The 19,544-nt window shown below is 46.2% G+C and overlaps 1 protein-coding gene across 2 annotated transcripts in view; it reads left to right on the forward strand.

Annotated features, from left to right (window-relative positions):
- LOC134980847 (putative N-acetylated-alpha-linked acidic dipeptidase) overlaps nucleotides 1-17,756 on the forward strand; it is a 466,241-nt gene extending 448,485 nt beyond the window's left edge. For both annotated transcript variants that reach the window (XM_063947838.1, XM_063947839.1), the window contains exon 18: nucleotides 17,048-17,756. In XM_063947838.1, coding sequence (XP_063803908.1) covers nucleotides 17,048-17,264 — 217 coding nt within the window. In that variant the 3' untranslated portion in view covers nucleotides 17,265-17,756. The remainder of the gene's footprint in view (nucleotides 1-17,047) is intronic.
- The last annotated feature ends 1,788 nt before the right edge of the window (nucleotides 17,757-19,544 follow it).

Consider the following 19,544-nt stretch of genomic DNA (forward strand, 5'->3'; position numbering starts at 1 on the left):
ATCCAAAACCAAAACCTGAAAGGGTGGTTTTGGCAAAACCAATCCAGATCCAAAACACGAATGGAGATCCAGATCCAAAACCAAAACACAAGCCCGAAAAGTGTCCGGTGCACATCTCTAATAAAAACAAAGTGCTAATAAGATAAATAGACACCTGAGGGGGAAAAGAAAGATGAAGTACGGTAAGAGGGGGTAAAGAGGGGTTCACTACGGCTGGCCGGTGGTCGGGCTCCCGGCGACCAGCATCCCGGCGCCGGGAGCCCGACCGCCGGCTTACCGACAGCTTGGCGAGTGCAAATGAGCCCCTTGCGGGCTCGCTGCGCTCACCACGCTACGGGCACGGTGGCGCGCTACGCGCGCCACACTATTTTATTCTCCCTCTATGGGGGTCGTGGACCCCCACGAGGGAAAATAAGTGTCGGTATGCCGGCTGTCGGGCTCCCGGCGCCGGTATACTGAGCGCCGGGAGCCCGACCGCCGGCAAACAGAAGACCACCCGGTAAAGAGAGCAGATGGAAAAGAATGAGGGAGTGCTGAAGATAGAGATGGGGAGAGAAATAAGACCCATGCCGCATTGGGACTACATTGAGTGTAACATATTAAAGCACTCTGTATATGATTGCCGTATACCCGCCACAATATTGGAGTCATATTCTGTTCTGAGCCACTTCCTGCTTCAAGTCACCAAGGAGTCATCATAATTCTGACTTTGATGTTATGCTCTCTGCTGCATGGGACATTGTATCACAAAGTCTCTTTATGTAATTAATTTGTTGATTAAAATCAATGATAAAAATCTGAATGTAAGTTATTGCACAAATGTACTTATGGACAAAAACTAGATGTCCAAGCTTCTGAAGGATCATATTGATTCATTGAAATGACTTCCAGAACACCATGAGCAGTGGCGTCGAGAAAGGGGGGTGGGGGGGGAGCGGGTACTCCTTACCTGGGTACACTGCCCTCCCCATTCCCTGTTGCTGTTACGTCGGGGTGGTGAGAGAGGACTGGATGCCACTGCAGCAGCCTCTCTCCCAGCTCAGCATGGAGAGAAGCAGCTCAGTGGTAGCCAGTCCTCTCTCCTGTGATGAAAGTAAGGGGGTCGAACGCTACCTCCCTCCTGCCTTTGATGTTTGCCTGCCTTGCACCGCCCACCAGGTCTGACACCCTCATTAGCCAAGCCCCCCTCATTATCAGGGCCCAGCAAAGCTCTCGGCACCCCTGACCTTTCTCATGCTCTAACCTATCAGAGAGAAGTCGCTCTGTAAACAGATGTAGCAATGCTCATCTTACTACAATGTGACATGCCTGATCATGGCATTCTGCATGGCGTGCTGGACTGTGACTATTTGCAGCCAACGATTGCTCCATTAATTCCATCAGAAATGAATGGAGCAATTGCCGACTGAGAATAGTTGCAGACCCGCATGCTTTGCAGCAAGCTGTCTTACAGTATGTCGCATTGCAGCACTGTAGATGAGCATGGCTATATCTGTAGGTTATTGCTGCCAGTCTGCCATTCATGAGAGAGCTCTGTAAAGAGCAGTTTTATGTCTGTCTATTTACAGCATTCCACTTGGATTAAAAGCCTGGAGAAGGAATATCATCCCAGTGGATATAGATTATAAATACATTGGAAACTCAGTCACATGCTAGGGGGTGGCTAGCTCCATTATTCTTTATTTGTGTATTTTCTTTGATAATCTTTTTCCATACACATCAGTGATTTTCACTGGTTCTACAAACAGGAACCACTGTTAGTATATATAACAACTGCATGATACCATAGGCGGATCCAGGGGGGAAGGGGGGAACACTTGGGCTCGTGCCCCCCCTGTCGTTTCTGACTTCTTCTTTTTTTTAAAAAGGAGAACAGCAGCAGCACTACTGTTATTTCTGTCAGTCAGATTTGATAAAAGAGCCGGCAGGCACAAGGACCCGCCGCTGCTCTAACAGCAAGTCCGTGTGGTAACCAATGGGGATGCTGGAGCTGCAGCTCCAGCCTTCCCCTGCTTACACTGCAACCTACCTCCCCCACTGCCTGCCAGCCAGAGTCCAGCCCAGGCGTGGGGTTCAAATGCCAGCATCGAGTAAGACTGTTACTTATGATGGCGCAGAAGACTTCATTAGCCCTCACTGCACCACACAGTATCCCAGCACTTCTTCCTCCACTTTCTTTACTACCATGCTAGGTGCAGCCAAACTCAGCTCAGCTTTGAGAAGGCGGCCCGTGTGATTGTGACAGGGCTGTCCTGCAGAATTCTTATGCTGCTTGTTGGAGATCCAGCTGGCTGCTTCTGCTAATCAATTCAGAGCCTGCCCTAGCCAATATGATGCCCTAAGCAAGATTTTGGCTGGTGCCCCCTAGCACCACCGCTGGTTCCGCCTCTGACCTTGCACCTCTTTCCCAGCACCATCACCCCTCACCCATAGCAGTCCTTATTTTGGTGTTTGTACCCCCTATATTTTAAATAGGAACAGTTCGCACATTTGGCACACAGCCCAAAAAGGGGTGTGTTTGCTGGCAAGGGGCATGGCTACACAATAGCCCCAATTCCAATTACGCCACACAGTACTGCAACTTTATTCACATTTGATCATGCGATAGTGTCCATAATTCATATTACATCCCACAGTAGTATCACTTTACCTTATAAATGTTACTCCTCACAATAGCGGCCCTTATTCACATTACATCACACTGAATTGCTCCTTATTCACATTACACCACACCATATTGCTCTTTATTCACATTAGATGACACAGTAGTGCCCTTTCTATACGCAACGCCACATAGTAGAGCACCTGAGCACCTTATAAACATAATGCCACACATTAGTAATGCATTTATACACATTCCACACAGTAATGCTCCTTACACATATGAGACACCTTATTACTGTCCTTATAAACATAATGCGCCTTACACATTATGACAACCTTTATTAATGCCCTTTTACACATAATGTCCCTTACACATATGCCGCACATTAATGCCCTTATACACATAATGACACATAGTGCCCCCTACACATTTGCTGCACATTATTAGTGCCCCTATACAAATAATGACAGACATACAGTAGTACCGTTACACATATGCCGCACATTATTAATGCCCTTATACACATGACACACATAGTGCCCCTTACACATATGTTGCACATTATTAATGCATTTTTACATGACGCACATAATGCTCCTTACATATATTCCAAACACTACTGTACAACCAACCCACTCACATGCACACAGTACTCACACTGCCACTAACACTGTGACCTCTGCCTCTGCTTGGATACAGATATGTCCTCATAAATCTTGCCTCAATGCTAACGTCGGGGATACCTTTTTATTTTATTTTTATGAAAATGCATCTTATTTGCATTGCTATGTGTGAGACTGGCTGTATCTGCATATGAAATGCTACACAGAATATAGGCATGCCCAGTGGCGGATTTAGGGGGGGGGCACTCGGGCCCGTGCCCCCCCTGTCATTTGGGAACACCCCCCCCCCCCCTGTGCCGCCGCCGCATAGGGAGATGACGGGCGCCCGCTGAGATTGTGTTACCAGCGGGCGCCCGTCTCCCTGCACAGCGGCAGCCGGAGGCAGGAGCTCAGTACTGAGCTCCGGCTTCCGGCGCTGTCACTGTGCGCTATGGGAGAGACGTCAGTCATGACGTCTCTCTCATAGTGCTGAGTGACTGAGGAGCGGACGCCAGGAGGAGGACTGCAGCGGCGCGGGAACGGGGCTCAGTAAGTATGTTTTTTATTTCCTTAATGCATCTACCGGGGGCTAACTATGGGGGACATTACTACTGGGGGCTAACTATGGGGGACATTACTACTGGGGCCAACTATGGGGGACATTACTACTGGGGGCTAACTATGGGGGACATTACTACTAGGGGGCATCAACAAGGGGCATTACTACTGGGGGGTCAAACTACTGGGGGCATTATAACTGGGGCATCTACTGGGGGCATCACTACTGAGGGGTCATCTATTGGGGGCAGCTACTGGGGGCCATCTACTGTGGGCATTACTACAGGGGGGTCATCTATTGGGGCAAACTCGTAGGGGGGCATTACTACTGGGGGGTCATCTATTGGGGGCAGCTACTGGGGGACATTTTTCCTGGGGGGCATCTACTGGGGGCATTGTTACTGGGGGTCATCTACTGGGGGCGTTACTACTGGCGGGTCATCTATTGGGGGCAAACTCCTAAGGGGCATTACTACTGGGGGCAAACTACTGGAGGACATTATTACTAAGGGGCATCTACTGGGGGCAAACTGCTGGGGGACATTATTACTGGGGGGGCATCTACTGGGGGCCAACTACTGGGGGACTATTACTGGGGGCCAACTACAAAGGTGCTAACTACTGGCGGTGTAACTACAGGGGCATTACTACTGGCGGCTTAACTACAGGGGCATTACTACTTGGGGGCTAAACTAAAGGGGGGGTAAACTACTGGGGTCATGACTGCAGGGGAATTACCACTGGGGGCATAATGACTGGGGGCATTACTACAGGCAACATTACTACTAGGGGCAATACGGCATTGCATAAGGGGCACCACTACTATGTGGTCTATATAAGGGGCACTACCAGTACAGTGAACATTGCATAATGAGCGCTACAACTGTGGGCATTGTATAAGAAGCGCCACCTCACATGCACCGAAGCCGCACGCAAATGTACTTGCCCCTTCCATGGTGCCCCCCCTATCATTTTCTTCTGGATCCGCCCCTGGGCATGCCGCATATCATTTTAATCAGCAGACACTGCTGATGCCCCTAGGCATATCAAATGCCCTAGGCAATTGCCTAGTTTGCCTATGCCTATGGCCGGCTCTGTGGGCAGTTCATGTCCTGCAGTCTGAGTCTCACTGCAGTGCCCAAAACAAGGTAAGCTGCACCTGCCACCACCAACTAAAAACTATAATAATTATATTGTGCTGGGGTGCCTTCCAGGCTCCCATAACTAATGGAACAGGTGACAAACATTTCAAGGCCCAATCAGCCTTTTCATCAGGGTGAAACATTGGCAATAAACCAGGATGTGCTCCTACAGCCAATCATTACCTGATGGCGTATTCTGTGAGACCACGCCCCCTGTGATACCACTCCTCTTATATGGGAGCACGTGTGCCTTAGGTGCATGTAAATATAACTATTACCATTCCCCTATCATGGTGCCCCCCCTTTCATTTTCTTTTGGACTTGCCCCTGCATGGTACAACAAACTTTCCATTATATTCTAACAGAAGCATGGAGAACATTTGTCTGTGATTGTATCCATTCATACGCTGACACAGTGTAGTGAATAGTAGTAACAAATAGAAATCTCTCAGAGGAAAAGATCAAATTGTTCCCAGGTGACTAAAATGGTTTCGGATTGAAAGGCTCAAATGTCAATGATCTGTTGCTCAAAAATTCTACAGTATGTGTATTATGCAGGTAAATATATTGTAGCAGCATAGTATAGTATCAACTGGATACTTTACCAAAAATAAAATTATACTCGGTCATAAATATGACAAAAGAAAATAGTATTCTAGTATATTATAAAAGAAACATGGTATGCCGGTATGTGTCAGTACATAGGAGCTTTATTATTCTGCCATATGCTTCATTTCACTATGCTCATTTACATCTTACTCATTGATGCAAAAAATTAAGTGTGAAATGTTAACAGCCCCTGAAATGTGTTGATACATTGCATTTAAACAGAATCAACATTTTCTTCACAATCATTTAGCACTCCAAATGATAAAATGTGTATATGTGTATATTTCAATTCATATACATCTTCCACGATTCAACAACTTAGTAGAATAAAATGGCATTTTGTGTAGCAGATGCATGGCTTACAATGGCCCTGGAGAGGTGGTGGAACTCATTTAAACCCCACCACCGACCCCCGACCCCCCTCCTCACAATAAGCGGAGCCAGGGCCAGTGCTTTTACCCCTGTGCAAACTATAAATTAGTGCCCTACTTCCCATACTTTCTAAAAGGACACTGATCTCACAAAGAAGCAGGGTGCTCACACCATAGTACTCCCAATTCAAATTATACCACACAATAGCACAATCTGATTGCACACCCTGCCAGCAGCAACCTACGCAGTCCGCCCCAGATAGCTGCCTCGGATGGTTCCTCCATGGGCAGGGTGTGCTTCATTTGGATCTTTCCATGCAGGGTATAGCATACTACTACACACATGTCAGTTTTCCCATACATGCATATGGCCCTTGTATAGCTCATCTCCCACAGTGTAACCTTGTGGATGGGATGAAAAATACATGGATCTTATAGTTTTTGGTGGAACCCTACTCTGAACTTTAGGATTACCAAGTAATTGGTCTGGTGCTGATTATGGGCTAGTTTTGCTGTAAGCAGCCAATAAAATAGGGATAGTTAGTCCCAATACGAAACAATACCAAAACAAATAAATTAGCGCTAATGAACTGGATATGTTTAAAAGAAATTACAAATTTATCACATATTCCACATAATTGGTGGTTGCAACATATTTAAAAACCATCTAAAAAATAATGATATGGGCATATCAGAGCACTGCTTATATTTAGGATGATTTCAATTAGTAACACATGAGCTGGGACTTGTAGTTCATCTTATGAGTGTAGCCACAGTCCTACGAAATGCAGATAGTGCGAAGATGTTATTACCAACTGTGTTGGAAGATGCGAGACCTCTTGTAGCTTTGTTATCGACTCCTCACAGTCCTAGTTAAAGCTCCGGTCCACCGCAAATGTCCACTTAGTCACAATAAATTCCTTACCTGGACTTCTAGGCTTATCTCCAGATGCAATAGACGGATCCAATTGTGTGCCCAGCTCTCCACCAATGTGTTTCACTGTATGCCACAGCTTTTTCAAGGTGATGTAGTTCAGTGCCATATAGCAGTGCTGATTGCCCATTGTTTACAGGTGATCATTAATCTAAACACTTTAATATTATTTAAAAAAAAAACATACCCAGTTCTTTGCAATATTGACAGACATAGTATATGTAATCCATCATAAGGAATGAAATAATAGCTTTATCTCAACTTAAATCTAAGTTTAAACATAAGCATCGGCTCCCGGACACGAGACCTGCCAGACTGCACTTCCTGTATGTGTCGCTATAGCGCTAATTTATTTGTTTTGGTATTGTTCTGAACTTTAGGACTCTGCAGTCTCCCCATTTTGTGTTATCTCTTGTAGAGGTAGACTATTCCACCTTGGGTAATCCTATGCAGTGTGCCCAAGATGGCTGCCACACCTGGTACCTTGTGAGGGTGGAATACACAACCCTTGGAAGTTATTACCCAAAATGCTTACACCAATATTGCATTATGCTTTCTGTGTGCTTAAGGTTTTCTTTTATGTTTGTGTGGCTTATTTGTTGGGTGTATTACTTAAATCTGCTGTATTATGTGCATTGTTTTTGATGCCTGTAAAGTGCCTTGAGTCCTGTTGGAGAAAGAGGGCTATATAAATAAAATTATTATTATTATTATTATTATTATTAAGAATCTTATTCACATTACACCACATAGTAATGCCCCTTATTATGGTTACATCACTCAGTAGTGCCCTTTATTTGCATTGCACTACCCAATGATATGCTTTATACACGTTATACCACATAATATACACAATTTCCACAGTAGTGGTGCCCCTTACACATAATGTGTCCTAACCATCATTTTTAAAACCCAGCCTGTGACATGGCAGTTAGGAGCTGATTGGCTGGTACTTTATCTCTGTGCACTATATCTCCATCCAAGGCTTAGTAAATAGACCCCATAATGCCCACAGAAATGTTGCTTATACACAAAATGCCCATAGTAGTAGTGCCACTTATATACAGAATGCCTACAGTAGTAGTGCCACTTACACATACTACCAACAATAGTAGTGCCCCTTACACATAATGACCACAAAAGTGCCCCTTATACACATCTCTGCCTCTGTCACTCCAGCATCTCACCACCTGTGTCTCTCCAGCAGCTCACAGCCTGTATCCCTCCAGCAGCTTCCACACCTCTACTGTCCCTCCAGCCCCCTCTCATCTTGTCTCCAAGATGCACAGAGCCTGCTCCTGTTCGTGGCTCCTCTTCACTGCAGCAGCGGTGACAGCATGACATCACATATGTCACGCCGTAAGAATTAGGACACTGTGACCTGAGGAGGGGATGAATACTGTCCAACAGACACAGCATGTGTGAGTACCAGGAGGGGTGGGCTGTAGATGGAGGCGGACCATGGAGCCACAAGGACCTGAGGAAAGGGCAGGTGGCTGCAGCTCATCAGTAACACTAGCGCCACCTGCATCTGTAAAACCCCACTGGTACTAGGTATGCAACAATCGCAGTCACTGTATATAGTGCATCACACTTACTCTGCCCCGGCTTGTCATGGGTTCAGGCACAGATACCAGAGGGTCCCCTGAATAATCAGGTGTTTAATTACAGTTGCATTGTGGGAGTGGACTACAGGTGTCGGTGCAGCGCATAAAGAATTGGGCGCCAGGCCATCTCATAAAACAGCATAAAGTTTATTTTAACATCAAACAGGGATATTGCAGGGATAACTTGTGAACACTCCTCCAGCACAAAGCATAACGGTTACAGTGGATCACATATCAGGGCACCTCCTCCAGCGCATCACATATTCGCAGCGGCATATATATATGGCGAACATCAGTACGTACCAGGGCATTCTGTGACCAGTAGTGCTACACACATCAGGTTACCGTCTCTCTCTCTTTTACATAGCGAGGATTCTTGTCCATGGGGGGCTTCTAATCACGCCGCGTGGCTTTCCGACCACTTCACCCAGATACCTCTCGAGACTCACACCTTTAGCACACTTTTCTCCTGGCATCACCCTTTCACTGGAGTACTGAATACTGCTGCTCTCACACTGCGATGTCTCCCTCTGTCAGGTGCCTTGTGGTGGCTGGCATCTCTCCCCACCAAAACATGTGGGGAGCCCTCACTGGGGCTATATCTTTCTGGCTAATCCACCACACTTCTGCTAGCTAATACACGTGCTTCTCCTGCTAACACTTCCTGCTTCTGGGCTGCAAAGACAACACACACTACCCACTGTCTCCTCACTGTCTCTCCTCTGCTGCTGCAGGACGACCTTTTTATAACCTTGCATTCCCAGGGACACATTCCATCTGGGATTTCCCGCTCTGAGTTTCCCGCTCTGAGTCTGCAAATGGGTGAGTCATGCCCTTTGCATTTTGCAGGCTGATTTGTATTGCTGTGAGCTGGGCTGTTAACTCCTTCTGTGCTGCAAGTTGTAGGCTGCTGGCTCAGTTCTATATTACACAGCCATGCTGGCACCTGTAGTGCCACAGTTGATTTGTGCTTGCAGTTCCAGGGTATTACACATCATCAATTGTCGTAGGTGGCGGAGTGGGTTTTCTGTTGGAATTACTGTGCAGGGCAATGAAGGAGGTGGAGCTAGTTCCCCCTACCATTACAGGTGGAGGAACTCAGTTCCACCTTGTTCCTCACCACGTTAACCCATGGGTAGATGTAATGGCTACTTTGCAGTAGGTCATGTAGAATTCACAGCAGAATACACCTTATAGAACCACCCATTAATCTACCCTTTCTTATAAGGGCTGCTTTTTTCTTTTCTTATTTAAGTCTAATCAATAGCAAAAACATTAATCACAATTCATATATTCTTTCCTGTATAATGCCACTATATTACTTAATACTTTCCATAGAATATTGAATCATTCACATCAGCCCTGTTTGAATGGATGCACTATATAATGTGTAATTGTTTAAAAAAAAAAAGTTGTATTAAAAAATGAACAATAATAATGAAGTATGCAACAAATGAAAAACAAAAATCACTGATGTTCTGGACACAGAATATAAAGCTTTGTATTCTGTGTCTAGAACTTCAGTGATTTTTTTTTTTCATTTGCCTATACATGTAGTATGCAGGCTGCAGCCCCCAAAACTTTGCGTTTACACATTGTAGGATGGATTCCTATCAGAGCCCCTGTCCCTGGATGTGTTTTTACATAACGGGTACATCATTTCTTATTGCTGTGACAAGTGACAATAAGTAATTAAATCCTATCCACAAGAGTTTCTCTTGTGGATTGCTCAGTTCCTGGTGCAAAATACACACTGATGATAATGACAATTGGCAGCACTGCTGATTGTCTGATTGTGAGCCTGATTTATCTTATTATGCAGCACTCAGATCGCACATGCGGCAGGAGGTGTCTTTTTCCTACTGAAGCCTCCTGCAGCATTAGCATTTTTACACATTGCTGCCGTGATGTGTTCTACGTCCATCTCTCAATCAGGCCCTGTGTCTGGATCCATAGGCGTAGGTATCATAGGTGCAGGAAGTGCGGTTGCTACGGGGCCCTGGCCACCTCCATGGCCCGGCCCTCCCCCTGCACCTCAGTTTGTTGCCTGCTAGCTAACTTCACTTTACCAGATACCTGTGCCCAGTGGCGGATCCAAGAGGGGGGGGGGCACTCGGGCCCGTGCCCCCCCTGTCATTTGTGGCCTCCACCCCGTTCCGTTCCGTCCCCCGGCGTCGGCGCCGCACAGGGAGATGACTGGCGCCCGCTGAGATTGTGTTACCAGCGGGCGCCCGTCTCCCTGCACAGCGGCAGCCGGAGGCAGGAGCTCAGTACTGAGCTCCGGCTTCCGGCGCTGTCACTGTGCGGCGTGTGCTATGGGAGAGACGTCAGTCATGACGTCTCGGAGCGGACGCCCAGGGAGGAGGAGGCCTGCAGCGGTCTGGAAGCGGGAACGGGGATCGGTAAGTATGTTCTGTTTTCTCTTCCTCAGTGCAGCGGGGGGCATCTACTGGGGGCAAACTATGGGGGGGACATTACTACTGAGGTGCATCAACAAGGGACATTACTACTGGGGGGGGGCATTATTACTGGGGGAGCATCTACTGGGGGCATTACTACTGGGGGGCATCAACAAGGGGCATTACTGCTGGGGGCATCAACAAGGGGCATTACTACTGGGGAGGGCATTACTACTGGTGGCAAACTACTGGGGGCATTATTACTGGGGGGCATCTACTGGGGGCATTACTACTGGGGGGCATTACTACTGGTGGAAAACTACTGGGGGCATTATTACTGGGGGGCATCTACTGGGGGCATTACTACTGGGGGGCATTACTACTGGGGGCAAACTACTGGGGGCATTATTACTGGGGGGCATCTACTGGGGCATTAGTACTGGGGGGTCATCTATTGGGGGCATTACTACTGGTGGCAGCTACTGGGGGACATTTTTACTGGGGGTAATCTACTGGGGGCAAACTACTGGGGGACATTATTACTGGTGGCATCTACTGGGTGTATTACAACTGGGGGCATTATTACTTGGGGGCATCTACTGGGGGCATTACTACTGGGGGGGTCATCTATTGGGGGCAAACTCCTAGGGGGCATTACTACTTAGGGACATTATTACTGGCGGGCATCTACTGGGGGCACACTACTGGGGGACATTATTACTGGGGGCCAACTACAAAGGGGCTAACTACAGGAGGGCATTACTACTGGCGGCGATCCTACAGGGGCATTACTACTGGCGGCGTAACTACAGGGGCATTACTACTTGGGGGCTAAACTACAGGGGGGCATAACTACAGGGGCCAAACTACTGGGGGATAACTACAGGGGCCAAACTACTGGGGGCATTACTACATTGGGGGCATAACTACAGGGGCTAAACTACAATGGGGCAAACTACAGGGGGGCATTACTACTGGTGGCTAAACTACAAGCAGGCAAACTACTGGGGGCATTACCACTGGGAGGCTAAACTAAAGGGGGGGGGGGGTAAACTACTGGGGTCATAACTGCAGGGGCATTACCACTGGGGGCATAACTACTAGGGCGCTAAATGACTGGGGGCATTACTACAGGCAACATTACTACTGGGTGCAATACGGGCATTGCATAAGGGGCACCACTACTATGGGGTCTATATAAGGGGCACTACCAGTACAGTGGACATTGCATAATGAGCGCTACAACTGTGGGCATTGTATAAGAAGCGCCACCTCACATGCACCGAAGCCGCATGCAAATGTACTTGCCCCTTCCATGGTGCCCCCCCTATCATTTTCTTCTGGATCCGCCCCTGCCTGTGCCCCGTGGCTTTTCCTCTAACAGCAGTGTGCTGCTCCTGCAGCAGGCACATCTGCTGTCAGTTTTACGGATGGCTGTCTCCCCGTTGTCACTGATGCAGGGAGGAGCCGTGGTATTGCTTAGCCTGGCTCCTCCCAGCATCAGTGAGCATGGAGAGACACAGAGCCTGCGGATGGGACATTGACACTGCAGTAGATGTGCCTGCAGCAGCACAGTCACACTGCTGTTAGAGGAACAGCCACGGGGGCAAAGGAGGTGAGTGCCCACCCATACAGCCGAAATGATGAGGCGGGTGAGCACGTACACAGATAATACATTACGCTGAAACTCTGCCCCGCTTCTCTGCGATCAGGACTAGAATCGGGACCAGACACAACAGTTAATACATTTACCCCAGAGTCCGGTGGTGGTGGGGGCGGCAGGAAGGTGAATAGAGTTGCCGACTTGCCGTACCCTTTGTTTGTGCCATTAAGCAATTTTTTTTTTTTTTTTTTGGGGGGGGGGAGGTCTGTTGAAGAAAATTTGCTATGGGGCCCCATTAGTCATAGCTACGCCCTTGTCTGGATCGCACTATTGATAGTGTATTAATCATTAGTATGGTTGCTGTACTGTAATATCAGATGTAGCAATAATTATGTGCATTACTTAATAGTTGCAGTTTGATCACGGTAGTTGAGAATTCCAATTTCACTTTTTGAGGGCAAGACAACAGATGTTCATTATAAACTAAACCTAAGGGTAGATGTATGATCCTCCATTATGGGGAATATGATATGCGCATGTTATGTGCAAGATACCGCTTCTCCCCAGCTCTGCTCCCCTGTCATTATCGGCGCTGCTATCTGTAATGCTAGGTACACATTAGACGACTTGCAAATGATACGATGTTGTCAACAGTTTTCCTATGAACTCCTGGACAAACGATATAATGCATACACATTGTGCGATCATACAAAAGATATCGTCAGTGGCCACATCCAGGAGTATGCTGCCATTAATGAGATTGACAGAATTTTCTGCATGTACAAAAAACCTGAAGATGCGACGAATGACACCGTGGGAATGTACATGGGGGGGTTATTCAGAGATAGTCGCAGATTTTGCTATGGCAGCGAAGCCTGCTACAATACTACTCACATACTGGAGGCTGCCCAGCACAGGGCAAGGCCTCTGCGCATGTGTGGCTCCACCCCACAATGCGATCGCAATTTAATTGTGATCACATCGAATAGCGGTTGACCTCTGCCAGCGCAGCATGGCTGCATAGACAGGGGCACTGCCGCCACGTTTCCTATTGCAGGCGATGTCATCAGCCAGCCCCAAAAATGGGCATGACATTCCTGCAATTCCTGCCTTCCTCCATTGCCATCCCCAGATGCCCTTCACTTGTCAGTCACTATGTAATTGCATCCTACTGGAATGCAATTGCATAGTGATGGATCGCGCACATGCACAACAGCCGCTCTGCATGCGCAAGCCCTTTGGACCTGGCCCTGCTTGCAAATGGAGCGGCTGTGTCCATCTCTGAATAAGGCCCATAGTGCGTACACACTGGACAATTTGAACATTTTGCCGATACGATGCGTTGGGATCAGCAAAATCATTCAAAATATCATCTGATATGTACCCAGTACGCTGATGTGCAAGGTAATGTATCAACAGTCAGTGGCACTGACTGTTCCGACACCTGCAGCTAACAATTTCAACAGCAGTAGGTATCATTGCCCAAACATCACAGCAGAGACAGCTTTGTTCCTGGCTGTGGCGGCTCCTGGCTGCATATGAGATTAGCAAGAGTAGCGAGATCTCGAGCATGCACCCTGGAACCAGCTGGGGGGTGAGACACAGCACGTCAGCAGTAAGTTGGTGCCCCGTGCGCTCTAGCTGAGATTATCAGAGGGTGGGGTTTTCACTCTTCCGCTCTAACAAATGAGATGCTCTTACAGCTCGTCGATATGCCTTCTGTGCTTTGCCTTGGTGAAGAGGGGAAGCAGGAAGAGCTATAGCGGCATATATCATGAAGTGTGCCGCAAATCACGAGGACATGGCCTGGCGGCACACCCCATGTCTGCCAGATGGCAGAGCAGAGTGGTGGGAGGCATAGCTGCTCACCCAGTCCCTTTCTATGTGAGCTGAGCAGCCGAGCAGAGTGCATGGGTAGCCCCAGTCTCTCTGCATGGTTGGACCAGCCCATCAGGCTATCAGTTCTTCTAGTATATGCCAGAAGTGGCAGATGGGCAGTCTGGTACTGTTTTTCTCTACCTCACAAATTTTCCCCATAATTTGTAAAGCTTCAATAAATACTAATAAAAACTAAAAACACTATCATTATTTTGCCCTATTACCTTTGTCTTGCCCACTGATTTACAATGTGTGACATTTTTATTAAATGTAGAAAATCTGACCTCTCTCTCTTTGTTCTCGGCAGCTATTAATGAAATAGTGTCAAATATTTTAATAACAATACTAGGATGTGTCTACATCTACTTATATCTGTGACATGTAACCCAGAATGTGCGCGTTTCCACATTTCCAGCTTTCCATGGTGACTCATGACTGGGAAGGGAACATGCCGTTCCCCACAGGACCCAAATTACTTTATTTCTATTTTCATCTTGAGCTGGTCAAGCAGCATCTGCTACTATTCAAGTGGATCATAAGCAGGTGGAAATACTATAGGGCAGTTCAAGTATGCTACCACCTGTTCCTGTCCATATCTTGCAAAACTTGTTAACTATTCAGCCTCTTTTAAGAACAGCTTCTACATCATTTGCATTAAAATTAATTTTTTGAAGAATTGTTAACAGATTTACTTCTGCGATTTATCAAGCAGTAAAATTAATGGAGAATTTGACCAGTGGAGAAGTTGCCCAAAGAAACTAATCCGCTTCTACCTATAATTTTATAGAATATATTTAATAAATGCTACCTCGGAGCTGATTAAATGCTATGGGCAACTTTTCTACTTGACCACTTCTCTAATCTTTTCATTGTTTGATACATCTCCCCCTTATTTCCCTCTATCAGCAGTACCGTATCTATAATGGGTACATGGTGTGTGATGCACACAGTCCCCTGGGTCCAGGGGGGCCCACAGTACACACCCTGCAGCCATGTAACACACTTACCTCTCCGGAGTCCCCCTGCACAAATCACCAGAAAAATGGCAGTGTTGTCGTTTCCCCCGTGATTTGTGCATGTGCAGTACAGAAATCACCGGGAAGATGGCGTCAGAGTCTACTAGCATCCGCACCACAGATATAGGAGGCGGCACACATGGAGGCTGCACACGGATACCTTCTCATCCCTGTAGTACAACATTCACCCCCTCACATTTTCCTCTGCTTATTTCCAACTTTCATTCCAAGACTCAGCAACACTGTAGCACAGGGACAGTCTGGCAGCAAAACAGAGCAAAGGGGGTTCATTTTAATTCACTGTCAGACTAACGTCTCTTACAAATGCTGGTAAATATAAAGCAAATTAGCAAGCATGTCTTCATACCTGGGGAAGCAATGAAATAATAAAGACGTCAGGAGAGCAATATTGCATTTAGGAACCGGGTGGTTAAGAACACTGGTAGATTTAATTTAGCTGGATCAAGAACTGGAATGGCTCAAGTACTATGCCGACCATTGAGTACCCTTTTGAAACAAAAGAACAATGGGGCAGATGTATTAAGCATGGAGAAGCCATAAAGAAGTGTTAAAGCGGTGATAAGTGCAAGGTGATAAGGGACCAGCCAATCAGCTCCTAATTGTACATTTACATATTGGAGCTGATTGGCTAGTGCGTTATCACCTTCCACTTATCACTGCTTTATCACTTCTCCAGGCTTAATACATTTGCCCCTATGTAAGTCTATGCAGTGAGTAGAGTTTATATTGGTAAGTAAAAAGAAAACTAGGAGCAGCTTAATACACAGTTAGTAAAAAGGGTTGCGATTAGGGTATACTGCACAGTTCAAGCTGCTAAAGATGTTTTAGCTCAGAGTAGGGTCACAGGTAAAAAGAAACATCTTTGGGAGTAATGGGCCCTACACACAGATCTCACTGCACGATATGAACTTTCTCATTCATTAATGAATAAGAACTCGTTCATATTGTGCAGTGTGTAGGCACCAAAGATTAACGATGCACGGCCCCGCGCTCGTTAATCGTTGGTGCCGGGTCGCTTATGCATGCAGTCCACACTCTCGTCAATATTAGCATGCACTGCTATGGAGCCGGGTGACAGGGGGAGTGAAGAAACTTCACTCCCCCCCCCCCCCGGTACCTCCCCCCCGCCGCCACCTGGTCGCCCGCCGGCCGTATTTGCCGTTGGGCAGCTTGGCGGCGGATCGCCGAGTGTGCAGGGCCCATGAGTTTTTCATTGCATGCAGTAGCTCATGACAAATGGTGGTAACTGTGTACACCTGACTTTTGGTACATACACAAATAAATCCAGGCCAGTAATTGTAATAGACAAAAGAGCTATAATATTGGTTATCCTGTGGTCACTTATTTCAGAGGTAGGAATGGCATACCTCCCAACATGACCCTCTCCAGGAGGGACAGAATGCTCTGCTTCTGGACTTTTCCCTTTCTCTATGATTGCCGGCACCTGTGTTGAATAGGTTAATGGATAAGAAAGGTGTTTCAGCACAGGTGATGGCAATCACAAATTAAGAGGGAAGTCCAGGAGCAGAGCATTCTGTCCCTCCTGGAGAGGGTCATGTTGGGAGGTATGGGAATGGGCATCCTCCAAAGAATAACACAACATTGTTAATTGTGTAACAGACAATGTTGTTTAATATACATCTCTTTGTTTTCTCTGTGAGTAAAGCTTCCATTGATACATTTTTTTTCTGCTCCTTCCCAGGCACGTGATTTATGCCCCTAATCGGCACAATCTGTACACTGCCTCCAGTTTCCCTGGACTTGCTGCTGCAATGTTTGATATAGAGAACGATCCAAACCAGGAAAGGCGTTGGCAACAAGTTGAAAAGGAAGTTTCTGTAATTGCATTCACCATAGCTTCTGCTGCTAGCACCATGCAGGACACTAGCAGCATAGGTGGAGTCAGTGGGAAATACTGAAATGTTGTCCTCTTAATGATGTACATTCACTATCATGAAATGCATAAAACTGCCACTGATAACATTCTTGTTTTATACTGTTATTGTATCCTAAAATATCCTGCTTTTCCAGTTGTGAATGTTAAGGAGATACGCTACCTATATTTATTGTTTATAGGATATACATTCTTTTACCGTATGCCTAGAGTTTTCCAATGTTAGCCATGCCCCCTCTGACTACCTGTTTAAGACACACTTTTAAATAGTACAATTGTTTTACAAGCATGTCTAATTATCTTATACAGTATGAGGCAGCACATTTCCTTTTATTTCTTTACACTGCCCTGTATTGTGCTTATACAGAGTTAGCACAGCAAAGTGTCTCTGAAAATGTCATTAATACATAAGTAACTTAATTCAAGTGATACAACACATAAAGATCAATTTGTAATAGAATATATTGCTAATGCATGGAGAGTAAGTGCCTAGTACAAATGAATATAAATAAAGCATTGCACATTATTTTAATAAATGTGCAGCGATTGTCAATTTTGTCTTGATAAAACCAAATCACTTCAAAAACTTTTAAGAAATGTATTTATTTCTCGTGGAATATAGCATCTGTGTTTATGGGTGTGGTACAAAATGTCAACGTTTATAATGTGGACATTGCCAGTGTTAGGTTCTGTCCTGGTTATCAGCAGCATGTAGGTGTATACCGTGTATTACAGTAGTTTGGTTTTTGTGTATTGAGGTTGCTAGGCAACCATATTTAACCTTGCCTTCCTAAACTGACAGGTATTCTTCTGCAGCTGATTCACTAGTCTAGCTAGGCTACTTACTGCTTATCAGTAACAGCTGATCCTGCAGTCATATGTTGCTCACATGATTTCAATCCAGGAGCTGATTGACCAGCACTCAAATAAATACATTCAGTGCCATTTTCACCTTGCTGTTGTTAGGGTCTACCATAGTCAGTCTTGTGCTGTATTTTAGAATGTATTATTGAATCTCTGTGTATGACCTCTGCTTGTGTTTTGGATTAACCCTTCTTGCCTTTTTGAACCTTACCTGTGTTTTTGACCATTGCCCTAATTTATAGTCTGCCCAGACCTGTGCCTGTCATTTGAGAAGTCTCCATTCTAATTTCCTGTTGACCTTTACCTATCCTTGACTATTTTCATTGTGTTTAGGTCTGTGTCACTGATATGCATACCCTTCAACATTTTACACATAAAAATTGGTACAAATTAGGAAATGGGGCGTGACCATGGGTAAAGGGGGCGTGGCCACATTCCTTTTCCTATACTTTCAATGGAAATTAGTAGTGTCAAAAATAGGTACAGACCATAATAAAATACACTATACCTGCCAAAAAGGTACAGTTGGAGGGTATGGATCTGTGTATTTCCATTTTGCTTTGTCTCCTGCTACTGTCTGTACCGGTGCTGTTAGCAACACTATACTACTGGGATCCAGGGGCCATCTGAGTACTAGAGAATGTTGTAGTTTTGGGAAAAGCAGCTGCTAGTATTGAAGAATAGACAAACAATTTGGAAGCTGCTCAATCATACCTGGAGATAATTATATATCAGGTGCTGGAAGGGGGAGGGGTCACAGACAAACAACAGACAAAGAGGGGGGGGGTGCAAATCCCCACCCCTAAATTCCCTTCCGCACACTGAAAATTACCTGTAACCATCCCTGAACCTATCTGGTAATAAAATTCAGAGAATTAGTCACAAATGTTTGCAAACACATGTTTAGCTGCTGGCCACTTCACGGCTTCTCTGATACAGCAGTCCTAACCTACATAATAGCAGTGCCCACCAGTGGCGTGCGGTGAGGTCAGTGGCTGGTGAGGCACTACAGCCATAATGTCCGCCGAATCTGCCGATGACCCCTACCGCCACCGAGCCAATGCCCGCTACTGCCCCTGAGTCGATGCCCGCTGCCACTGCCACCGGCTTACAAACTCGGCCACCATAAACTGACCCATCCCTCCGCCACTAATTTGCATCTCACTCCGATGCCGCCAATGCCCGCTGCCTGCCTCTCATACTTGTGATATATTGTACATTTTTATAGAAAAAAAATGAGTGTTTGGTACTGGGAAGGGAGTGGGAGGAGGACATAAATGCAATTCTGTTGTCCAGGGCTTCCATTAACTTAATGGAGAAGGGTCTGAATGGGTTAAAAAATGTAAAAAAAAAAAAAATGCGTGAGGTCCCCCCTCCTAAGTATAACCAGCCTCGGGCTCTTTGAGCCGGTCCTGGTTGTTTAAATACTGGGGAAAAATTG

This window comes from Pseudophryne corroboree, chromosome 12 (genome assembly GCF_028390025.1).
Source record: "Pseudophryne corroboree isolate aPseCor3 chromosome 12, aPseCor3.hap2, whole genome shotgun sequence".
NCBI lineage: Eukaryota > Metazoa > Chordata > Amphibia > Anura > Myobatrachidae > Pseudophryne > Pseudophryne corroboree.